This window comes from Pecten maximus, chromosome 6 (genome assembly GCF_902652985.1).
Source record: "Pecten maximus chromosome 6, xPecMax1.1, whole genome shotgun sequence".
Lineage (NCBI taxonomy): Eukaryota > Metazoa > Mollusca > Bivalvia > Pectinida > Pectinidae > Pecten > Pecten maximus.
In genome coordinates this window covers 14,746,882-14,771,478 of record NC_047020.1, presented here as the reverse complement: position 1 = coordinate 14,771,478, position 24,597 = coordinate 14,746,882, and the positions used below count along the sequence as shown (strand labels likewise).

Here is a 24,597-nt window from a genome sequence, read left to right as displayed (position 1 = left end):
ATACAAACCCTAAACAAGCCATATTTGCCAACAAATCAGTATATTTTTTATTGATTTAAGAATGTTGGCAAAGAACTGCAGTCAGACTCTCAAAAAATCGGAACCATGCTGTTGACGGCGTCCATGATAGTTGTGATGAATATTCTAAAAATTGACCCGGTGTCATGTGGGATTTGTATCCCCCATAGGATAAGTACCCGGATACTAAAACAGGCCATAGGATTAGTATCCGGGTACTATATATGGCCATAGGATAAGTATCCGGATAGAAATCCTATGGGGGATACTTATCTTATATGACACCGGAATCCGGAAATGGACAATTTTTTCAGGATATTTTTTTTCTCTCTCCTGATTTTAGACAATTGTTTTCTGAGAAATAACATAACTAAAAAAAAAAGATGATTAATTTTCTTTTATTTTCAATGAAACTTATACATGGATTTAATTTAAAAAGAAGAGCCTTCAATTTCTATATTTAGATTATTAAAAAAATTTATTATTGATTCAATATATGGAATTATTGGAAGGTAAATTCAATTGAACTAATATTTTTGAATATGCTACATTTCATTTCATTCAAAATTGATCAGTATACGTTTGAAAACAATTCATCTCAGGATTTTTATTTGACTCTAAGGATTTTACAACTGAGAGTCACTGACTCGATCCTGAGATTTTGATCCTACTTTCATTTACTGTTCAGTAGTTTCATTCACTATTCATTACAAGTTATAATAACTCAGCTGCATTTACTTGTTATAAAATTGAATACTATTAATCAATTAATTTGTGTGTTTTTTGATGATGAATTCAGTATGTTTAGTAAAAATATTGCCGCGCGCAATCTCCAGTTGAGGAAAGTCCTTAAACTGGAGATCTCCAGTTTGTCAGCATTTGACCCTTGACAGGTATGTCAGATAACAAGTATGATTCCATTGTCCTGAAATTAGTCCATTCCCTTTAAGCTCAATGGGCTAATACTGTGTTCAAAGGTCTTACTACAGGATAAGAGTATTTTTTTTATCAAAAACCTGTATATTAGGACCATCAGTGTGTAAGATCAGGGACCTTAGATTAGGTCCATCAGTGTGTATGGTCAAAAACCTGTATATTAGGAAAATCAGTGTGTTAGACTATATATTAGGACCACCAGTGTATATAATGGTCAGTGACCTGTATGGTCTAGCTGACACTCATACTTTAGGACCTCCAGTGTATATAACGGACAGTGACCTGTATGGTCAGACACCAATACTTTAGGACCTCCAGTGTAGATATAACGGTCAGTGACCTGTATGGTCAGACAGCAATACTTTAGGACCTCCAGTGTATATAACGGTCAGTGACCTGTATGGTCAGACACTCATACTTTAGGACCTCCAGTGTAGATATAACGGTCAGTGACCTGTATGGTCAGACAGCAATACTTTAGGACCTCCAGTGTATATAACGGTCAGTGACCTGTATGGTCAGACACTCATACTTTAGGACCTCCAGTGTATATAACGGTCAGTGACCTGTATGGTCAGACACCAATACTTTAGGACCTCCAGTGTAGATATAACGGTCAGTGACCTGTATGGTCAGACACCAATACTTTAGGACCTCCAGTGTAGATATAACGGTCAGTGACCTGTATGGTCTAGCTGACACTCATACTTTAGGACCTCCAGTGTATATAACGGACAGTGACCTGTATGGTCAGACACCAATACTTTAGGACCTCCAGTGTAGATATAACGGTCAGTGACCTGTATGGTCAGACAGCAATACTTTAGGACCTCCAGTGTATATAACGGTCAGTGACCTGTATGGTCAGACACTCATACTTTAGGACCTCCAGTGTATATAACGGTCAGTGACCTGTATGGTCAGACACCAATACTTTAGGACCTCCAGTGTATATATAACGGACAGTGATCTGTTTGGTCAGACACCAATACTTTAGGACCTCCAGTGTATATAATGGTCAGTGACCTGTATGGTCAGACAGCAATACTTTAGGACCTCCAGTGTATATAACGGTCAGTGATCTGTATGGTCTGACACCAATACTTTAGGACCTCCAGTGTATATAACGGTCAGTGACCTGTATGGTCAGACACCAATACTTTATGACCTCCAGTGTATATAACGGTCAGTGACCTGTATGGTCTGACACCCATACTTTAGGACCTCCAGTGTATATAACGGTCAGTGACCTGTATGGTCTGACACCCATACTTTAGGACCTCCAGTGTATATAATGGTCAGTGACCTGTATGGTCTGACACCCATACTTTAGGACCTCCAGTGTATATAACGGTCAGTGACCTGTATGGTCTGACACCCATACTTTAGGACCTCCAGTGTAGATATAACGGTCAGTGATCTGTATGGTCAGACACCAATACTTTAGGACCTCCAGTGTAGATATAACGGTCAGTGACCTGTATGGTCTGACACCAATACTTTAGGACCTCCAGTGTATATAATGGTCAGTGATCTGTATGGTCAGACAGCAATACTTTAGGACCTCCAGTGTATATAACGGTCAGTGACCTGTATGGTCTGACACTAATACTTTAGGACCTCCAGTGTATATAACGGTCAGTGATCTGTATGGTCTGACACTCATACTTTAGGACCTCCAGTGTATATAACGGTCAGTGACCTGTATGGTCTGACACCCATACTTTAGGACCTCCAGTGTATATAACGGTCAGTGACGTGTATGGTCAGACACCAATACTTTAGGACTTCCAGTGTATATAACGGTCAGTGACCTGTATGGTCTGACACTAATACTTTAGGACCTCCAGTGTATATAACGGTCAGTGACCTGTATGGTCTAGCTGACACTCATACTTTAGGACCTCCAGTGTATATAACGGTCAGTGACCTGTATGGTCAGACACCAATACTTTAGGACCTCCAGTGTATATAACGGTCAGTGATCTGTATGGTCAGACAGCAATACTTTAGGACCTCCAGTGTATATAACGGTCAGTGATCTGTATGGTCAGACAGCAATACTTTAGGACCTCCAGTGTATATAACGGTCAGTGACCTGTATGGTCAGACACCAATACTTTAGGACCTCCAGTGTATATAACGGTTAGTGACCTGTATGGTCTGACACCCATACTTTAGGACCTCCAGTGTATATAACGGTCAGTGACCTGTATGGTCTGACACCCATACTTTAGGACCTCCAGTGTAGATATAACGGTCAGTGACCTGTATGGTCAGACACCAATACTTTAGGACCTCCAGTGTATATAACGGTCAGTGACCTGTATGGTCTGACACCCATACTTTAGGACCACCAGTGTATATAATGGTCAGTGACCTGTACGGTCTGACACCCATACTTTAGGACCACCAGTGTAGATATAACGGTCAGTGACCTGTATGGTCAGACACCAATACTTTAGGACCTCCAGTGTATATAACGGTCAGTGATCTGTATGGTCAGACACCAATACTTTAGGACCTCCAGTGTAGATATAACGGTCAGTGATCTGTATGGTCAGACACCAATACTTAAGGACCTCCAGTGTATATAACGGTCAGTGATCTGTATGGTCTGACACCCATACTTTAGGACCTCCAGTGTATATAACGGTCAGTGACCTGTATGGTCAGACACCAATACTTTAGGACCTCCAGTGTATATAACGGTCAGTGACCTGTATGGTCTGACACCCATACTTTAGGACCTCCAGTGTATATAACGGTCAGTGATCTGTATGGTCTGACACCCATACTTTAGGACCTTCAGTGTACATAACGGTCAGTGACCTGTATGGTCAGACACCAATACTTTAGGACCTCCAGTGTAGATATAACGGTCAGTGATCTGTATGGTCTGACACCAATACTTTAGGACCTCCAGTGTATATAATGGTCAGTGACCTGTATGGTCTGACACCCATACTTTAGGACCTCCAGTGTATATAACGGTCAGTGATCTGTATGGTCTGACACTAATACTTTAGGACCTCCAGTGTATATAACGGTCAGTGATCTGTATGGTCAGACACCAATACTTTAGGACCTCCAGTGTATATAACGGTCAGTGACCTGTATGGTCAGACACTCATACTTTAGGACCTCCAGTGTATATAATGGTCAGTGACCTGTACGGTCTGACACCCATACCTTTAGGACCACCAGTGTAGATATAACGGTCAGTGACCTGTATGGTCTGACACCCATACTTTAGGACCTCCAGTGTATATAACGGTCAGTGACCTGTATGGTCAGACACCAATACTTTAGGACCTCCAGTGTATATAACGGTCAGTGACCTGTATGGTCTGACACCAATACTTTAGGACCTCCAGTGTATAGACACCAATACTTTATGACCTCCAGTGTATATAACGGTCAGTGTCCTGTATTGTCTGACACCCATACTTTAGGACCACCAGTGTAGATATAACGGTCAGTGACCTGTATGGTCTGACACCCATACTTTAGTACCACCAGTGTAGATATAACGGTCAGTGACCTGTATGGTCTGACACCAATACTTTAGGACTTCCAGTGTATATAACGGTCAGTGATCTGTATGGTCTGACACCCATACTTTAGGACCTCCAGTGTATATAACGGTCAGTGACCTGTATGGTCAGACATCAATACTTTAGGACCTCCAGTGTATATAATGGTCAGACAGCAATACTTTAGGACCTCCAGTGTATATAACGGTCAGTGACCTGTATGGTCTGACACCCATACTTTAGGACCTCCAGTGTATATAACGGTCAGTGACCTGTATGGTCAGACACCAATACTTTAGGACCTCCAGTGTATATAATGGTCAGTGACCTGTATGGTCAGACACCCATACTTTAGGACCTCCAGTGTATATAACGGTCAGTGACCTGTATGGTCTGACACCCATACTTTAGGACCTCCAGTGTATATAACGGTCAGTGACGTGTATGGTCAGACACCCATACTTTAGGACCTCCAGTTTATATAACGGTCAGTGACCTGTATGGTCTGACACCCATACTTTAGGACCTCCAGTGTATATAACGGTCAGTGATCTGTATGGTCAGACACCAATACTTTAGGACCTCCAGTGTATATATAACGGACAGTGATCTGTTTGGTCAGACACCAATACTTTAGGACCTCCAGTGTATATAACGGTCAGTGACCTGTATGGTCTGACACCCATACTTTAGGACCTCCAGTGTATATAACGGTTAGTGACCTGTATGGTCTGACACCCATACTTTAGGACCTCCAGTGTATATAACGGTCAGTGACGTGTATGGTCAGACACCAATACTTTAGGACCTCCAGTGTATAGACACCAATACTTTAGGACCTCCAGTGTATATAACGGTCAGTGACCTGTATGGTCTGACACCCATACTTTAGGACCTCCAGTGTATATAACGGTCAGTGACCTGTATGGTATGACACTCATACTTTAGGACCTCCAGTGTATATAACGGTCAGTGATCTGTATGGTCATGCAGACACCAATACTTTAGGACCATCAGTGTAGATATAACGGTCAGTGATGTGTATGGTCAGACACCAATACTTTAGGACCTCCAGATTGTCTGGCATTGCTATTCATTATGGAGATCATATGGAAAGATCTCAGAATAAATTCATAGATACTAGATAGGTAGATAAATGGATTTAAGAAGATAAATGGCAATGTTAAGGGGTAATTCTGTACCACATGTGAACTTCCGCATTAATATATGTCATCAGAAATAAACTAAGGACACATCTTTCTCATCAGCTGTTTATGCTAAGAAGATTAATAGGTGAATGGGTATGATATGATAAGGGGATTCAGCTGTCCATAATACAGGTAAATCTACTCTGGTGTCCACCATGATGTGTCCCAACTGTACAATGTAAATCTACTCTGGTGTCCACCATGATGTCACAACTGTACAATGTAGTCCACCATGATGTCACAACTGTACAATATAAATCTACTCTGGTGTCCACCATGATGTCACAACTGTACAATGTAGTCCACCATGATGTCACAACTGTACAATATAAATCTACACTGGTGTCCACCATGATGTCACAACTGTACAATATAAATCTACACTGGTGTCCACCATGATGTGTCACAACTGTACAATGTAAATCTACTCTGGTGTCCACCATGATGTCACAACTGTACAATGTAGTCCACCATGATGTCACAACTGTACAATGTAAATCTACTCTGGTGTCCACCATGATGTCACAACTGTACAATGTAGTCCACCATGATGTCACAACTGTACAATGTAGTCCACCATGATGTCACAACTGTACAATGTAAATCTACTCTGGTGTCCACCATGATGTCACAACTGTACAATGTAGTCCACCATGATGTCACAACTGTACAATGTAGTCCACCATGATGTCACAACTGTACAATATAAATCTACACTGGTGTCCACCATGATGTCACAACTGTACAATGTAGTCCACCATGATGTCACAACTGTACAATATAAATCTACACTGGTGTCCACCATGATGTGTCACAACTGTACAATGTAGTCCACCATGATGTGTCACGTACAATTCGTTTTGTATTGTGAGGTGTATTCTGTGTAGGAAATACCAATAAAAGACAACTCACAATTTCTCCTCATGATTATCCTAAAAAGCTTTATAGACATGACATCAACATTTACTTACCTTTTTACAACATTCAATGTAAATAGTTACTGTACAAAAATTCTGTTAGGATTTTCATAATTTTTTTCTTACAAAATCTTTACCAATTAGGAGAAAATATGAGGAATGAACTTTTGTTTAGTCTAAAAGAGATGATTTCAATCTAGGAATGAAATATATGTATTTTACCTGTAAGGACAAATTTTGATAAATATAGTTAGACTATGTATACACTACATTTTAATATATATATATGTGTTCTACATAAACATTTACAAACATATTGTATTGATCTGGACGCCAATGGACAGGAATAACAAAATTGGAAGTTCTTATATAATTATATCATTATGATTATAAATCTTTATTACTTTTTGACATCTTACACCTGAACTCCTCTACATCCAGCCTGTACACATACCTTATGTAATCATATACCTGCTGTTAACAGATCATACCTGCCCTGATTTCTCTTTATTGGTTATACAGTGTCCAGATAAAATCTGTCTTGATTTGACCTGTCTCAAGAATATCCATCCCAATCACACTTGTCTAGAGAATACCTGTCCCAATCACACTTGTCTTGAGTGTACCTGTCCCTATAACACTTGTCTAGAGAAAACCTGTCCCAATCACACTTGCCTTGAGTGTACCTGTCCCAATCACACTTGTCTAGAGAATACCTGTCCCAATCACACTTGTCTAGAGAATACCTGTCCCAATCACACTTGTCTAGAGAATACCTGTCCCAATCACACTTATCTAGAGAATACCTGTCCCAATTACACTTATCTAGAGAATACCTGTCCCAATCACACTTGTCTAGAGAGTACCTGTCCCAATCACACTTGTCTAGAGTGTACCTGTCCCAATAACACTTGTCTAGAGAGTACCTGTCCCAATCACACTTGTCTAGAGAATAACACCCCCCCCCCCCCCCCATCTAAATAACACTTGTGTAGAGAGTTCTCATCCTAATCTCACTTGTCTAGAGAGTACCTGTCCCAATCACACTTGTCTAGAGAATAACACCCCCCCCCCATCTAAACAACACTTGTGTAGAGAGTTCTCATCCTAATCACACTTGTCTAGAGAGTACATGTCCCAATCTCACTTGTCTAGAGAATACCTGTCCCAATCACACTTATCTGGAGAATACCTGTCCAAACAACAACATTCTAGAGAATACCTGTCCCAATCACACTTGTCTAGAGAATACCTGTCCCAATCACACTTGTCTAGAGTGTACCTGTCCCAATTACACTTGTCTAGAGAATACCTGTCCCAATCACACTTATCTGGAGAATACCTGTCCAAACAACAACATTCTAGAGAATACCTGTCCCAATCACACTTGTCTAGAGAATACCTGTCCCAATCACACTTGTCTAGAGTGTACCTGTCCCAATCACACTTGTCTAGAGAGTACCTGTCCCAATCACACTTGTCTAGAGAGTACCTGTCCCAATCACACTTGTCTAGAGAATACCTGTCCCAATAACACTTGTCTAGAGAATACCTGTCCCAATTACACTTGTCTAGAGAATACCTGTCCCAATCACACTTGTCTAGAGAGTACCTGTCCCAAAAACACCGTTCTAGAGAATACCTGTCCCAATCACACTTGTCTAGAGAGTACCTGTCCCAATCACACTTGTCTAGAGAATACCTGTCCCAATTACACTTGTCTAGAGTGTACCTGTCCCAATAACACTTGTCTAGAGAGTACCTGTCCCAATCACACTTATCTAGAGAGTACCTGTCCCAATAACACTTGTCTAGAGAATACCTGTCCCAATCACACTTGTCTAGAGTGTACCTGTCCCAATCACACTTGTCTAGAGTGTACCTGTCCCAATAACACTTGTCTAGAGTGTACCTGTCCCAATCACACTTGTCTAGAGAATACCTGTCCCAATCACACTTGTCTAGAGTGTACCTGTCCCAATAACACTTGTCTAGAGAGTACCTGTCCCAATCACACTTTTTTTGTAGAGAGTTCTCATCCAAATCTCACTTATCTAGAGAGTACCTGTCCCAATCACACTTGTCTAGAGAATACCTGTCCCAATCACACTTATCTAGAGAGTACCTGTCCCAATCACACTTATCTAGAGAGTACCTGTCCCAATCACACTTATCTAGAGTGTACCTGTCCCAATCACACTTATCTAGAGAGTATTTCTTGCCCAGTCACACTTGTCTAGAGAATACCCGTCCAAACCACACTTTCAAGAGAATACCTGTGCCTATCACACTTGACTATAGAAATATGTCTTGCCCATCTCACCTGTATAGAAAATACTTGTCCCAATCACACTGCCTTGATCACAAACATGTCTACATCACACCCTTCTTGATCAGACTGTTGCTGATCACATGCCCTAATAACACCAGTTATAGATTACACCTGCCTGATCACACCAGTTATAGATTACACCTGCCTGATTACACCAGTTATAGATTACACCTGCCTTAGCACACAAGTTAAAGTTTACACCTGCCTGATCACACCAGTTATAGATTACACCTGCCCTGATCACACCAGTTACAGATTACACCTGCCTGATCACACCTGCCTGATCACACCTGTTATAGTTTACACCTGCCCTGATCACACCAGTTATAGATTACACCTGCCTGATCACACCTGTTATAGATTACACCTGCCTGATCACACCTGTTATAGATTACACCTGCCTGATCACACCAGTTATAGATTACACCTGCCTGAGCACACCAGTTATAGATTACACCTGCCCTGATCACACCAGTTATAGATTACACCTGCCTGATCACACCAGTTATAGATTACACCTGCCCTGATCACACCAGTTATAGATTACACCTGCCTGATCACACCAGTTATAGATTACACCTGCCCTGATCACACCAGTTATAGATTACACCTGTCCTGGTCACACCAGTTACAGATTACACCTGCCTGATCACACCTGCCTGATCACACCTGTTATAGTTTACACCTGCCCTGATCACACCAGTTATAGATTACACCTGCCTGATCACACCTGTTATAGATTACACCTGCCTGATCACACCTGTTATAGATTACACCTGCCTGATCACACCAGTTATAGATTACACCTGCCTGAGCACACCAGTTATAGATTACACCTGTCTGATCACACCTGTTATATATTACACCTGCCTGATCACACCAGTTATAGATTACACCTGCCTGATCACACCAGTTATAGATTACACCTGCCTGATCACACCAGTTATAGATTACACCTGTCTGATCACACCAGTTATAGATTACACCTGTCTGATCACACCAGTTATAGATTACACCTGTCTGATCAAACCAGTTATAGATTACACCTGTCTGATCACACCAGTTATAGATTACACCTGTCCTGGCCACACCAGTTATAGATTACACCTGTCCTGATCACACCAGTTATAGATTACACCTGTCCTGATCACACCAGTTATAAATTACACCTGTCCTGATCACACCAGTTATATATTACACCTGCCCTGATCACACCAGTTATAGATTACACCTACCCTGATCACACCAGTTATAGATTACACCTGCCTGATCACACCAGTTATAGATTACACCTGTCCTGATCACACCAGTTATAGGTTACACCTGCCTGATCACACCAGTTATAGATTACACCTGCCTGATCACACCAGTTATATATTACACCTGCCTGATCACACCAGTTATAGATTACACCTGCCCTGATCACACCAGTTATAGATTACACCTGTCCTGATCACACCAGTTATAGATTACACTTGCCCTGATCACACTCTGTCCTAATCATACATGTCTAAGTCACATCCTTCCTAATCAGATCATACCGTTACCTGTTTTGATCACACCTGTGTAACTGTAATATCCACGTGCTCTGATGTTGGTACCTGATGGTGTCCATAGCACATGTGCATTACCTGTGCATGTACCTTACCAAAGAAAGTATGTACAGCAAGGTGTGTAAAGTTATCCATACAGAAGAGTATGTGTGGGAATATGATAGTCTGTACCACAGACAGGGACATCGTACAGGTGAGGATGTTAATGTAAGCTCGCTGTGACAACAGTCCTCGTACAGCCTCAGTGATAAACATTGGCAGTAAACAACACACAAATGTCACTAGTAAAAGACAGGTCAGTCGATAGTGACTCATTCCCTTGTTAAACCTATTGTCTGCCATCGGTTCATTGAGTTCATCACCTGTTGTCTCAGACAGAGTTATAATGGGTGGACTTAGCGTCTCATGACTTGAGTTTTGTAATTTTTCACAAATATGATTTGCATTTTCCATATCATAGTCCTCCTTGTTACTCACATCATCATCTTTATCAACATTTTCCTCATCTGAATTTTCCTCGTTTTTCTCCTCTAATTGTGTTTTATGAAGACCAGATAGTCTCATATCTAATAAAGGTGTGTGGGGCCTCTGGGGTAACTCCATTTTGTTATCATTCTGTGTAGACTTTTGCAGCTCAGTGTCTGAACGAAAAGAAATGGCACCACCATAAACTTTGGGATTTTCTAGCTGTGCTTGAAGTGCTTCTATATCAACTGAAAACTTTCTCACATAATTGTACTGTTTGGTTTTCTCGCCCACATCTAGCCCTGTGGGACCGATTTGACCTATGGTGTGACGTCTCCGACCTAAAATGGCAGCCATGTTGACCCCTAAGTGGTTACTGGAGATCTTCGACTTTGATGGTGAAGGAAGTTCACCAATGGTCGACATATTGTCTTCTTTTGTAGAACTGGCACCCTGCATACTGAGAAATCTTTGAGAGTTTGATATTGACTTTTTGTCCTCTTCCTTTTCATTGTCACTTCCTTCCTCTTCTGACCCTTTGATGAGAAGTGTTGGAATGTTAAGTCGTTCAGGTGTGGGTGGTTCCGAGTACTCAGACGCAATGTCCACATTGAGATCTTTGGCAGTTTTACGCCTACAGATTACAAGAGTTATAAGCATTACAAATGATATAGCCATCCACAAAGAGAAGCTGTAGACAATGATCCTGTAGTTATAGGACTCTTCATTGAGAATCTGATACTCAGTTGGCTTGGTGTTTCCCTCCCTGATGGATGACAATACCCCATAGCCCACTGCCACACTGAGGACCAGAATGAGGCTAACTGCCAATGTCAGAGCCAGGACAAAGTGTCGAGAAATCCAATTGGATGATAGCTTACACAAACTTTGAACACTTACTATTGAAAGAATGCACAGAATTGTAGTGATAAGAAAAATGTAGAGGCTTTGTCCAGCAAAGGTGAAGGTTGCATCTACTGCTGTGTTGTCATGGTGATGTTGGATGAGATGATATATCTCCATGGGACACCAGACTATGTCCAGAATGAGGCAGGTTACAAGGAACATGGCAATGAGGATGTAATGGTGTTTCCTCAGCAGGCGGTAGGTACACAATGACACAAGGATGGTAATGTTACCCCCGGTACCGAACACCATTGCCAGACACAGCATGGTCGTTGACAACACAATCGAGTACAGTTCCATCTTAGTCTCACTCTGATTAAGATGGATAGAAACACTATCATTTCCTATAGGAAACATCATGGCAGGAATCTGTAATTGGTTGATATTTTAGCTTGTTTCACTTCCCTTTTTTTACGTAACAAGGATAGTTTTCAGTTGTTAATATAGTGTTGTTTTTCACTATTTCACATAAATCACGTCTTTATATTGTTCAATGTGTAATCTGTTTCCTTCCAAGAACTATTTGATTCTAGTCATCAGAATCTGAGAGTTTTATATTCTAAATCTGTTTGATAGCATGTCAACCTTATATATGGATTATTGAGTGGCTGATGAGAGGAATCCTATCGTATGGATGACATGGATTTGCTGTTAATCTAATGTGTTCCTGGAGATGGTGAAGAGTTTGTATTATAGGTTAAATTATGACACTGGATCAGATGGCAGTAATTTCTGGGTGAGGAGACGTTACTGCGGAACCAGGCTATCATGTGTCCACAATTTTGATGTCACCACAATCATATGTTGAGCTGCAGGCATTCACATCTCTTCCATGGCCAACTTATTTGCTCACTACGATATAGCCCATTACATATGGTTCCAGTGTGACCTCTGCCTACGTCTAAACGCTGAAAAACATTAGAGATAACGAGAGAGAATCCTAATTGATTTCTCGCAGTGTTGTCTGGAATCGTCCACAGATGTGCTCCAACTCACTTCATCATTAATTTGATATTATATGGAAGTTTATTTATGATGGAATCTTTCTGAATGCCGTGCATTAATTATAAAAATGCCTGAAATTGCTGCTTTGTTTACATGTCGGCATTTTCATTTCGCTGTTGACTTAAGATCAGGGTTAGGATTTCTGATATAACCTCCGAGGTCGCCCGTGCTGCTATTGTTATTGATTTGAGGGATATTCCTTGCCGTATTCACCTTCTCATAATAAGTATAAGCACTTCCTGTATACACCTTCGCCTCTTAGACACAATCACAGAGACTTCCTGTGCGCTCAATATCCTCCTCCTTACCAGTATGACCACTTCTGAATTTCTTCTTCCTACAATCAGAGAGATATATGCCATTGAATTTCAGGTAATAAAGCATTTATGCATCATTAATTAGCTTCTTATTGATGACATCAAAATCTCCTGGTCATCAAAGTGGTGTAAATATAGATTAGGTATTTCAGCACTGTGTATAAATGGTGGCGAGTGGCCCACGGTTGTTCAGGATACTTAATAGAAATCCATTCATTCTACTTGTATTGCTACTAAAATTAGATGACGTTTAATAGGTAGTTCACATTCCATTATAAGGATGATAAAATATGTACAGTTTCAGCATGTATGATTTTTATGGTTGATTTTTGTTATATTTCAAATACTTTTACATGTGCATCAGTGAATTTAATAAATTAATGTAAAACAATTTCCTTTTGACTGGATGGTAAGATATAATTAGGAGAGGACTTAACATTAATTCTAAGGGTAAAAGTCAGGAGAGTATCTTATTGAGCACAGCAATGACTAGTGTAGTTGCCTTATTAGAGCCATCATGTAGGGAAAATTACACGTACATCTTGTAATTTAATACTCCTGTCTGGTTTGTCATTATATTGAGTTTGAAGCAAAACTAATTTAGTTTCAGTATTTTTTTATGCCTTTTTCCAAGAACAAAAGATATGAAACAAACTTCCATGTTAACAAAGCGATAGAACATGCGGAACATCCGTTTTCGTCAAAGGAAAATGGTATTTGGAAATTGGTGCCAACATTAACGGTATGACCAGTCACCCTAACTATTTGCAACCATTTCTCAGGAAAATTGCTAGAAAATCATACGTTCAGTAAGTTTTGACTTTTGACCAGAGTCGACCATCCAAACATACCCATGATTCAAATGATCAAGATGGAGTGTCTTTCTGATCATGATTGTCGATATAAACAATAAATATATTAAGGATACTTTGATCAGGACTGTTTGTGGATATAAGATGGGGGTCTTCTGGATGTGATTTTTAAATGGCCCTATATTGAATAGTTTTGACAGTTGACTGATATTAATTAATCAGTTTTAAAGGCATGAAACAACTCAAACAACTCTGATATTAATACATTGAAAAATAGGTATTGTTTGCCACATGGATAACCTAGCTCCCTTACCTACAAACAAATCCTTCCCAGGGGAACCAACGACCAGATCTTGGTGTCTGGTGGCAGGTAGCTATATTATAAAGGGCACACAGTATACATTTTGTAGTATTATGATTCCTGTTGTACTGTATATATTACAAACTCCCAGGGCTTGACTTTATAATGCCAGCTAAACCATTGTCTTGAGTCTTATTCCCAAATTTATACATAAACACAAATTATGTCACATGTTAAATCAAGTTGTACTAATTCTCTATAAAGGGCTGCTCTGTGGGATTACTTATAGAAGTCAGACTTTGTGAAATATTTCAGTAATTGTTATTCCAATTATAATACCCATGACACCTGCCTTTCTACAGGTGCATTAAGTTGTACAGATTCCTAATATTTATCTGAATTTGGGGTAAACAAAATTTAATTGGAAGGCCAAAGCAGTTTACCTATAGTTAATCCTGTTTATTACTGCATTCATCTAATCAGGTAAGGGGACCACATTCACCCTATGGTAAGGGGACCACATTCACCCTATGGTAAGGGGACCACATTCATCCTGTGGTAAGCTCAGGGACCACATTCATCCTGTGGTAAGGGGACCACATTCACCCTATGGTAAGGGGACCACATTCATCCTGTGGTAAGGGGACCACATTCACCCTATGGTAAGTGGACCACATTCACCCTATGGTAAGGAGACCACATTCACCCTATGGTAAGGGAACCACATTCACCCTATGGTAAGGAGACCACATTCATCCTGTGGTAAGGGAACCACATTCACCCTATGGTAAAGGGATCACATTCACCCTGTGGTAAGGGGACCACATTCATCCTGTGGTAAGGGAACCACATTCACCCTATGGTAAAGGGATCACATTCATCCTGTGGTAAGGGAACCACATTCACCCTATGGTAAGGGGACCACATTCACCCTATGGTAAGGGGACCACATTCACCCTATGGTAAGTGGACCACATTCACCCTATGGTAAGGGAACCACATTCATCCTATGGTAAGGGGAACCACATTTATCCTGTGATAAGCTCAGGGACCACATTTATCCTGTGATAAGCTCATGCAGGGACCACATTTATCCTGTGGTACGTACCAACACATAATTGAACTGATGACTTGTTAAATTTCAGGGGTTTATAATGTGGTACTAAAATTGTTTATAACTAAACCTATTCAAACCAGGTTGCATTCAGAATTTTATGCTTCTTCGAGTATAGTTAATTTTATATACTGTTGGAAGGTACTGTATACACAGTTTTTGTCAGATTCACATTTTACGATTATATTGAATAATGTCCTGGCACCTTCTGAGGATCAAAATCGAGTTGTATGCCCATTGGACTTGAATACAGTATATTACATTATGTACAATTAAGGAAAAGGTGTGTAAAAATTTAGTTGAAAAAAGTTGAAAAAAGTCAAATGACAGAAGATTGCAATTGATTATTCCTACACTGCAAGGCATCATAGATTTTACACGTGATTCATGTTTTTTACCTTGATTATAGACCTAGACTCACTCACAGTATAAATACCACAATTACTTGTGATAAAGGCTAAAAATTTACCCCTCATTGACAGTCATCTGGCCACATTTCCATTGTGTGGTAACCACACAGCAGATAAAAAAGACAGAATTGTATCCACTGGCCTGGACACTATAGACTTCTCTTAGTACACAGGCCTCTCAATGGCACATATAACACATAGTCGATTATTAATCATTCTCAGCTGTATGTTATAGTGAAATTTCATAGTATATGTTTACAAATATTTTCTACAAAAGATTTCCGACCTGATAGACTCTGATTTAGTGAGAGCAATTTTACTTAACAGAACAGTGAACAATTTTCACACTGCCATAACTGTTCTCTAAATCTTAAACAAAATAATTCTATAAATACCTGAATTGTGTGTTTGTCCCTCTATGGTTGATACACATATGGGAGACATGTGGGCAGTGCACCTACAGTCAGGGAAGAGGTGTCAAGTAAAGGTCACCTGCACTTCCTCAATTATACACATTATTTGGACAAAAAGTTGGTGACACTGTCGTATTTACTATACTTTGTATTAATTTCTTAGTGTCATTAAAACATGACTGGTTTTTTTCTGTTAAATTGATAATGTTTATTAAAATGAATATTAGGATGTTCCCATATAGTTAGCTGTACTGTAAATCCCACGCAGTAGTGTACACAGATAATGATGACTTTGTGTTAAATAAGCCATACGTCGTTTCCTGTGTTTGGGAGTCATGATTAATAGATTTCATTATTGACACTGTTCCTCGAAACCTTTCCTTGAAAGGGGACTCTCCTTTATATGAGAAAGTGTAAATTGTTTGTCATGTGCTACTGAATTAGTCATATACATGTATTATGTGGACACGATACAGTCAGTCGCCATAGTTCTCGTGACATGTCGGCCATCATATATACTGGGCATATTCTAATGAATGTGTATGGTGCGCGTTGATGCACTAGCTGTACCTTAATCATATTTAGATGAAACAATGATGTGGCAAAGTTGTATTTTATTCATGTTTAAGAAACCAGGTGGGTCTCCAGACATTTAGCTTAAGGTTTGAGTGATTATATACAGATAAAGTATGTTTGTATGCTCAGTACACTGGGTACTTCAGCTTTTATATCGGGTGATTTCGCTATGAGTGTTTGCAGGTCGAACTACAAACAAAATTTGTAGCTAAACCCTGCATACCGCTGTCTCCTGCTCTATTAACAAGTGTTTTATTGATGAGAACAAACCCTATTTGTATCTGTTTCAAATCCTACCAGATCCAGTTATAAATGACAGGAACAGGCAGCCAGGTTGAGGATTAAACCAACTGATGAGACAGAAGGGTACCATTACATTAAAACCCTACGCATTGTAACATATTGTTGACTAATTCACCTCTTAAAATTTTTTCACAATAAAAATTTGAATCTGTTTTCTTTTGTAGCTGAATTTTTATTTTAAGTTGAAAAATTAATCTGGTACATTAAAAACACTGATAAAGAATATCTATAACATTTAACACTGAGAAGCTGTTTATCAACATTATTGTATAATGTAATTGTAGAGATTAGGGATGTGTGTCTGGGAACAGTAGAGATTGGGAACGTGTGTCTGGGAACAGTAGAGATTAGGGACGTGTGTCTGGGAACAGTAGAGATTAGGGACGTGTGTCTGGGAACAGTAGAGATTAGGGACGTGTGTCTGGGTACAGTAGAGATTAGGAATGTGTGTCTGGGAACAGTAGAGATTAGGGACGTGTGTCTGGGAACAGTAGAGATTAGGGACGTGCATCTGGGAACAGTAGAGATTAGGAATGTGTGTCTGGGAACAGTAGAGATTAGGAATGTGTGTCTGGGAACAGTAGAGATTAGGGATGTGTGTCTGGGAACAATAGAGATTAGGGACGTGTGTCTGGGAACAGTAGAGATTAGGGACGTGTGTCTGGGAACAGTAGAGAATAGGGACGTGTGTCTGGGAACAGTAGAGATTAGGGATGTGTGTCTGGGAACAATAGAGATTAGGGACGTGTGTCTGGGTACAGTAGAGATAAGGGACGTGTGTCTGGGAATAGTAGAGATTGGGAACGTGTGTCTGGGAACAGTAGAGATTAGGGACGTGTGTCTGGGTACAGTAGAGATTAGGGACGTGTGTCTGGGAACAGTAGAGATTAGGGACGTGTGTCTGGGAACAGTAGAGATTAGGGACGTGTGTCTGGGAACAGTAGAGATTAGGGACGTGTGTCTGGGAACAGTAGAGATTAGGGACGTGTGTCTGGGAACAGTAGAGATTAGGAATGTGTGTCTGGGAACAGTAGAGATTAGGGACGTGTGTCTGGGAACAGTAGAGATTAGGGACGTGTGTCTGGGAACAGTAGAGATTAGGGAATGTGTGTCTGGGAACAGTAGAGATTAGGGACGTGTGTCTGGGAACAGTAGAGATTAGGGACGTGTGTCTGGGAACAGTAGAGATTAGGGACGTGTGTCTGGGAACAGTAGAGATTAGGGATGTGTGTCTGGGAACAGTAGAGATTAGGAATGTGTGTCTGGGAACAGTAGAGATTAGGGAATGTGTGTCTGGGAACAGTAGAGATTAGGGACGTGTGTCTGGGAACAGTAGAGATTAGGGATGTGTGTCTGGGAACAGTAGAGATTAGGGATGTGTGTCTGGGAACAGTAGAGATTAGGGATGTGTGTCTGGGAACAGTAGAGATTAGGGACGTGTGTCTGGGAACAGTAGAGATTAGGGAATGGTGTCTGGGACAGTAGAGATTAGGGACGTGTGTCTGGGAACAGTAGAGATTAGGAACGTGTGTCTGGGTACTAGTAGAGATTAGGAGTGTGTCCTGGGAACGAGTAGAGATTAGGGACGTGTGTCTGGGATACAGTAGAGATTAGGGAATGTGTGTCTGGGAACAGTAGAGATTAGGGAATGTGTGTCTGGGAACAGTAGAGATTAGGGATGTGTGTCTGGGAACAGTGAGATTAGGGACGTGTGTCTGGGAACAGTAGAGATTAGGGATGTGTGTCTGGGAACCGTAGAGATTAGGGATGTGTGTCTGGGAAAGTAGAGATTAGGGACGTGTGTCTGGGAACAGTAGAGATTAGGAACGTGTGTCTGGGAACAGTAGAGATTAGGGACGTGTGTCTGGGAACAGTAGAGATTAGGGACGTGTGTCTGGGAACAGTAGAGATTAGGGACGTGTGTCTAGGAACAGTAGAGATTAGGGACGTGTGTCTGGGAACAGTAGAGATTAGGAATGTGTGTCTGGGAACAGTATAGATTAGGGACGTGTGTCTGGGAACAGTAGAGATTAGGAATGTGTGTCTGAGAACAGTAGAGATTAGGGATGTGTGTCTGGGAAAAGTAGAGATTAGGGACGTGTGTCTGGAAACAGTCGAGATAAGGGACGTGTGTCTGGGTACAGTAGAGATTAGGGATGTGTGTCTGGGAACAGTAGAGATTAGGGACGTGTGTCTGGGAACAGTAGAGATTAGGGAACGTGTGTCTGGGAATAGTAGAGATTAGGGACGTGTGTCTGGGAACAGTAGAGATTAGGGACGTGTGTCTGGGTACAGTAGAGATTAGGGACGTGTGTCTGGGTACAGTAGAGATTAGGGACGTGTGTCTGGGAACAGTAGAGAATAGGGACGTGTGTCTGGGAACAGTAGAGATTAGGGACGTGTGTCTGGGTACAGTAGAGATTAGGGACGTGTGTCTGGGAACAGTAGAGATTAGGGATGTGTGTCTGGGAACAGTAGAGATTAGGAATGTGTGTCTGGGAATAGTAGAGATTAGGGACGTGTGTCTGGGAACAGTAGAGATTAGGGATGTGTGTCTGGGTACAGTAGAGATTAGGAATGTGTGTCTGGGAACAATAGATATGAGTGTGTGTCTGTTGGAACAGAAACATAAAAGAACTGTATCTGGGGACAAGTTGGCATGACGACAATATCACCCTGGGTCTGATCAGAACTTGAAAGCTTTGAGATTCATCCACTCTCAAGCTGATTGTGTAAATAACTTATGTTGATGTCTACTTTGAAATGATTGATGTGTAGCCAGTGGGTGATGCATAGTCAGTAGATTCACTAAGACTTTATAACACTGTTGGCAAAATCTGATTTCGTGAGATTTCATTGATTTATCCAGATCTGTAGGAAACAATAAGGGCTAGTGCACTAATAAAACTGTGAAAAGAATAAAAATTGTAAAGATGTAGGATGTTAAGTAGAGAAATGATGTATATATACTTAAATAGATGCATTGGGTAGATATTTGTGATGTGTTCAAAGAGAAGTGATGCATTGGTAAAGATAGAAAAAAATAGTGTTAACATCTGTGTTACAGTGACCAAATGTTACATAGAAAGTCTACCTCACAGTATATAGGTACCCAGTAAACCCTTTGTTGAAATAGAGAACTACACCCCTCCAACTAGTGTTAATCGTGTTACCCAGTGACCAACCCTGTTACGATAGAAAGGGGGTCTACCTCACATGATTTATAGGTTCCCCCAGTAACCCCTTGTACATAGAGACTACCTCACTGTGTATCGGTACACCCGTAAACCCCCTGTAGATAGAGACTCCCTCATGTATATAGACACCCAGTAAACCCCTGTAGATAGAGACTACCTCCACTGTTATAGACACCCAGTAAACCCCTGTACGATAGGAGACTTACCTCACTGTGTCATAGACACCCCGTAAAACCCCTGTTAGCATAGCGACTACCCCCCACTGTGTACAGACACCCAGTAAACCCCTGTAGATACAGAGACTACGTCACTGTCTATATACACCCAGTAAACCCCTGTAGATAGAGACTACCTCACTGTGTATAGACACCCAGTAAACCCCTATAGATAGAGACTACCTCACTGTGTACAGACACCCAGTAAACCCCCTGTAGATAGACTACCTCACTGTGTATAGACACCCAGTAAACCCCTGTAGATAGAGACTACCTCACTGTGTATATACACCCAGTAAACCCCTGTAAATAGAGACTACCTCACTGTGTATATACACCCAGTAAACCCCTGTAAATAGAGACTACCTCACAGTGTATAGAGACTACCTCACAGTATATAGGTACCCAGTAAATCACTGTAGATAGAGACTACCTCACAGTATATAGACACCCAGTAAACCCCTGTAGATAGAGACTACCTCACTGTGTATAGACACCCAGTAAACCCCTGTAGATAGAGACTACCTCACTGTATATAGACACCCAGTAAACCCCTGTAGATAGGGACTACCTCACTGTGTATAGTGAGCCAGGTTGAACACCTGTCTATAAAGACTATCTGTGTATAGTGAGCCAGGTTGAACACCTGTCTATAAAGACTATCTGTGGATAGTGAGCCAAGTTGAACACCTGTCTATAAAGACTATCTGTGTATAGTGAGCCAGGTTGAACACCTGTCTATAAAGACTATCTGTGTATAGTGAGCAAGGTTGAACACCTGTCTATAAAGACTATCTGTGTATAGTGAGCAAGGTTGAACACCTGTCTATAAAGACTATCTGTGTATAGTGAGCCAGGTTGAACACCTGTCTATAAAGACTATCTGTGTATAATGAGCCAGGTTGAACACCTGTCTATAAAGACTATCTGTGTATAGTGAGCCAGGTTGAACACCTGTCTATAAAGACTATCTGTGTATAGTGAGCCAATGTTAACAACAAAAAGACTGTTTACATTATTAATGTAATGTTGTGTGAATTACAAAACAAATACATACCAGTTTGTAATATGTCATCATTAGTCTGCCTATAGGATAGTCAAACTGTTGATTATAGACATTCTCTTTAATTCCATAGGCAAATCAAAATACTGTCAAATTTGAGAGCGACTAACCTTTTGTAAACAAGTGAGCATACTAGTCACTTTCTTTGTGTTATTTTTAGTGCTATGCTAACACTAAATGAGATCTATTTCACTTAAGCATTCAGATAGGACAATTTGCACAGGTAAGAAATTGTAATAAAATTCAGTAAAATCAAGTTCCAAATAATGATCAAAATTTAATTAAAATGAACAACCAGTCATTGTTTATATATGCATTGAAAAGAGTTGACCTCTGTTTATTGAAGAAAGAAGAAAAACCAGTAAGACTTAATGTATTGATTAGACCTGAAAGTCATCTGTCAGATTTATAAACCTACCTTTTTACACCTTTCTTATCCTTAAAAGTGTTGTAAGGTTAGTGGAATCAAACATCCTAGGTGGAGTTGTTGACAGGGTCTAGTCAGGTCATGGACAGCGCCAGGTTATCCTTGTACTGGTGACACTGATGGGAGACTGGTGTGGAAGCAACAGGCAGCTGCACAGATGTGGCTTGTAACATATGCTGCCCTAGCCTGTAGTCTGGCCCCTCTATATGTCACAGTAGATCAGAAGCTCTCAATCTCGCCCTCACAGGGCCATTCCATCCCCTGTTAGTGTGCTGTGACAAATCCTGATGACAGCTATAGAAATGTCACCACACCTTGCCATTTAGGATACAGAACAAATTACTGGAAACATTTTTGTCATTAGAGCTGGAATTGTTGCGAGTGAAAACTATCTGTAGGCAGAACAAACAATGATTTTATCATAATATCATAATGCATCCACGCATTATAAAACCACCTGATGCAAGCTGTGCCATCACTCAGGGTATATCCTAAGCCAATTGATATTAATATACTCCCAACACTGTTGAGATTGATCTGATCAAATTACTCAGTATATGTCATTGTTAAAGGCATAACTCATGCCTCCTCATATTGCTTACCATCCAATAGGCTGAGCTGTGCTGACACACATCTGTACTGATCCACAGAAATCTGGAGTGACTGGCTAGAGTGTGCCTGGCCAACCATCTATATCCCTTATAGATCTCTGACAGCACTTACTTACATCTCCGTTTATCTGTTCCTCCCACCTCATACTTGTATAGTGAGATATATATGTGTAGGTATGTGCTGAACATTTGTAAGGAACTGTAATTACTACAGGTATAAAACAGGGCTAATCATCTGACCGTTTTATGTGTGAGGTGTTGGCTATACACCTTTTATGTACAGGTCAGAGGAAACATCATCATCCTGGTATAGGAAGTCTCAGGTATATACAGATACCAACCCTGCAGAGGTCACAACAGGAAATTGCCTGCATATATCTGTGGGATACAATCCACCTGTAAAATCACTCTCTTAATCTGTAATGAAATGTATCCTAGTTACTTAAATTTCATTACTTAGTATAGTTCACCATCCAAAAATGGTGCAATATGTCCATTGTCTCAAGTGCTGATGTTTAGATGTCTCGATAAAAACAGTAATGAAATTTGGCCAAATGCTAGCTGCCATGAAATGCAATCAAGTTTGTTCAAGCAGTGGACCTTCATCAACTTTAAAATTTAAAATGAGAAAAAGATCATGATATTTTGCCAGTCAGCATGGTTTGATAAAGCATCACAAATTATAATAAAGTTTGTTTAAATGAATGACCATCAATCACTTTCAAGGCCAAACAGGTCAAACATGTTTAGATATTTAAGAAACTTCTTCTGTATAAAAACTTCGTCTGGATAAAAACTTATTCTGGATAACCCAGAAGTCTAGGACCAATATGTAATTCACAATGAGTAGCATCCAAAATCGCAAGGCTAATGAAGTATGGTTTAAATCATTGACCTTGTTTAAGCAATTTCTGCTGAATAACAAAGTGAACCTGGTTTATGATATTGGCTTTAATCACACTGGAATAAAGGGGTAATATTGGTCAGAGATCCACATGAATGATTGGCCGCTTAATTGTCAGAGATGTGAGTAATTTCAAGTTTCATTGGCCATTTGTCATGTTCTGAGTAATTGCAGGTCTTATGGGCCACTTGTCAGATTCCTTAGTAATGCATGTCCCATATGTGCTGGTTGTACGAGTTACAAGAATGCAGTTATAGTTGTAAATATTGGCTATTTGGCAGATTCTGCGTAATGCATGGGCCACTTGTAAGAGTTCTGAGTAATTTCAGGCCCCATGGTCCACTTGTCAGAGTCCTCAGTAATGCATGTCCCATGTACTGGTTGTCCGAGTTATAAGAATGCAGTTATAGTTCTAAATATTGGCTAGTTGGCAGATTCTAAATAATGCAGTTCCCATGGGCCACTTAATTGTCAGAGTTCTGATTAATTTCAGGCCCCATGGTTCACTTGTTGTGGGCAACTTATATTGTTCTAAATGTTTGCTAGTTGGCTGATTCTGCGTAATGCAGGCCCCATGGGCCACTTGTCAGTTCTGAGTAATTTGAGGTCCCATCAGCCACTTGTCATGGGCAACTAGTTCTAAATGTTTGCTAGTTGGCAGATTCTGCGCAATGCAGGCCCCATGGGCCACTTGTCAGTTCTGAGTAATTTCAGGCCCCATCAGCCACTTGTCAGAACAAAACGGATCATCTAATTTCCTGCTCTGTGTGACATTCTGAGTTGCGATTCAAATACTTCATCAAAATTAAATGATAGTTTTACACAGTCGCTATCAGATAATGAGTTCTGGAATGTGCATGGAGAGTGATTTCTATACCCTGGAATACATAACAGTAAAATCATTGTGATGGTTTGAAATAATTCATGACAGTATTGGATCAATGGATCTCTGCAGAAATGAACTGTTACAACTTTTTACCTAGATATGTTTTAAACAGGTGACATTTCCCTTTCCTGTTGTAAATGACTTGTGATTGCACAGTATTATGTGTAGCGTA

The 24,597-nt window shown here is 40.4% G+C and overlaps 2 protein-coding genes across 13 annotated transcripts in view; one reads left to right on the top strand and one right to left on the bottom strand.

Annotated features, from left to right (window-relative positions):
• Positions 1–24,597, top strand: part of LOC117329058 (arginine--tRNA ligase, cytoplasmic-like) — a 162,592-nt gene that overhangs the window by 58,490 nt on the left and 79,505 nt on the right. The gene's annotated exons all lie outside the window — the stretch shown is intronic.
• LOC117329059 lies at positions 411–22,795 on the bottom strand. Of its 12 annotated transcripts, none has more exons than XR_004533097.1 (7): positions 9,603–9,801; positions 9,254–9,557; positions 7,748–9,088; positions 5,330–7,647; positions 4,681–4,848; positions 2,825–4,325; positions 411–1,176 (listed from the first exon to the last, which is right to left on the bottom strand). XR_004533097.1 is itself a non-coding variant. In XM_033886761.1 (7 exons), the coding sequence occupies exon 2, from the start codon at positions 12,229–12,231 to the stop codon at positions 10,504–10,506; it is 1,728 nt and encodes a 575-aa protein (XP_033742652.1). In that variant the 5' UTR covers positions 12,232–13,213; positions 16,226–16,294; the 3' UTR covers positions 6,613–7,647; positions 7,748–9,088; positions 9,254–9,557; positions 9,814–10,023; positions 10,055–10,085; positions 10,210–10,503. The 12 variants fall into 12 exon arrangements, 7 of the variants coding, with proteins under 7 accessions (XP_033742652.1, XP_033742653.1, XP_033742648.1 ...); XR_004533098.1 differs by having other exon boundaries at positions 9,633–9,801; XR_004533099.1 differs by having other exon boundaries at positions 9,254–9,526; positions 9,633–9,801.

What these genes read in the sequence shown, in the direction of transcription:
- LOC117329059 (XM_033886762.1), bottom strand. Translation starts at nt 12,231, where the DNA reads ATGATGTTTCCTATAGGAAATGATAGTGTTTCTATCCATCTTAATCAG.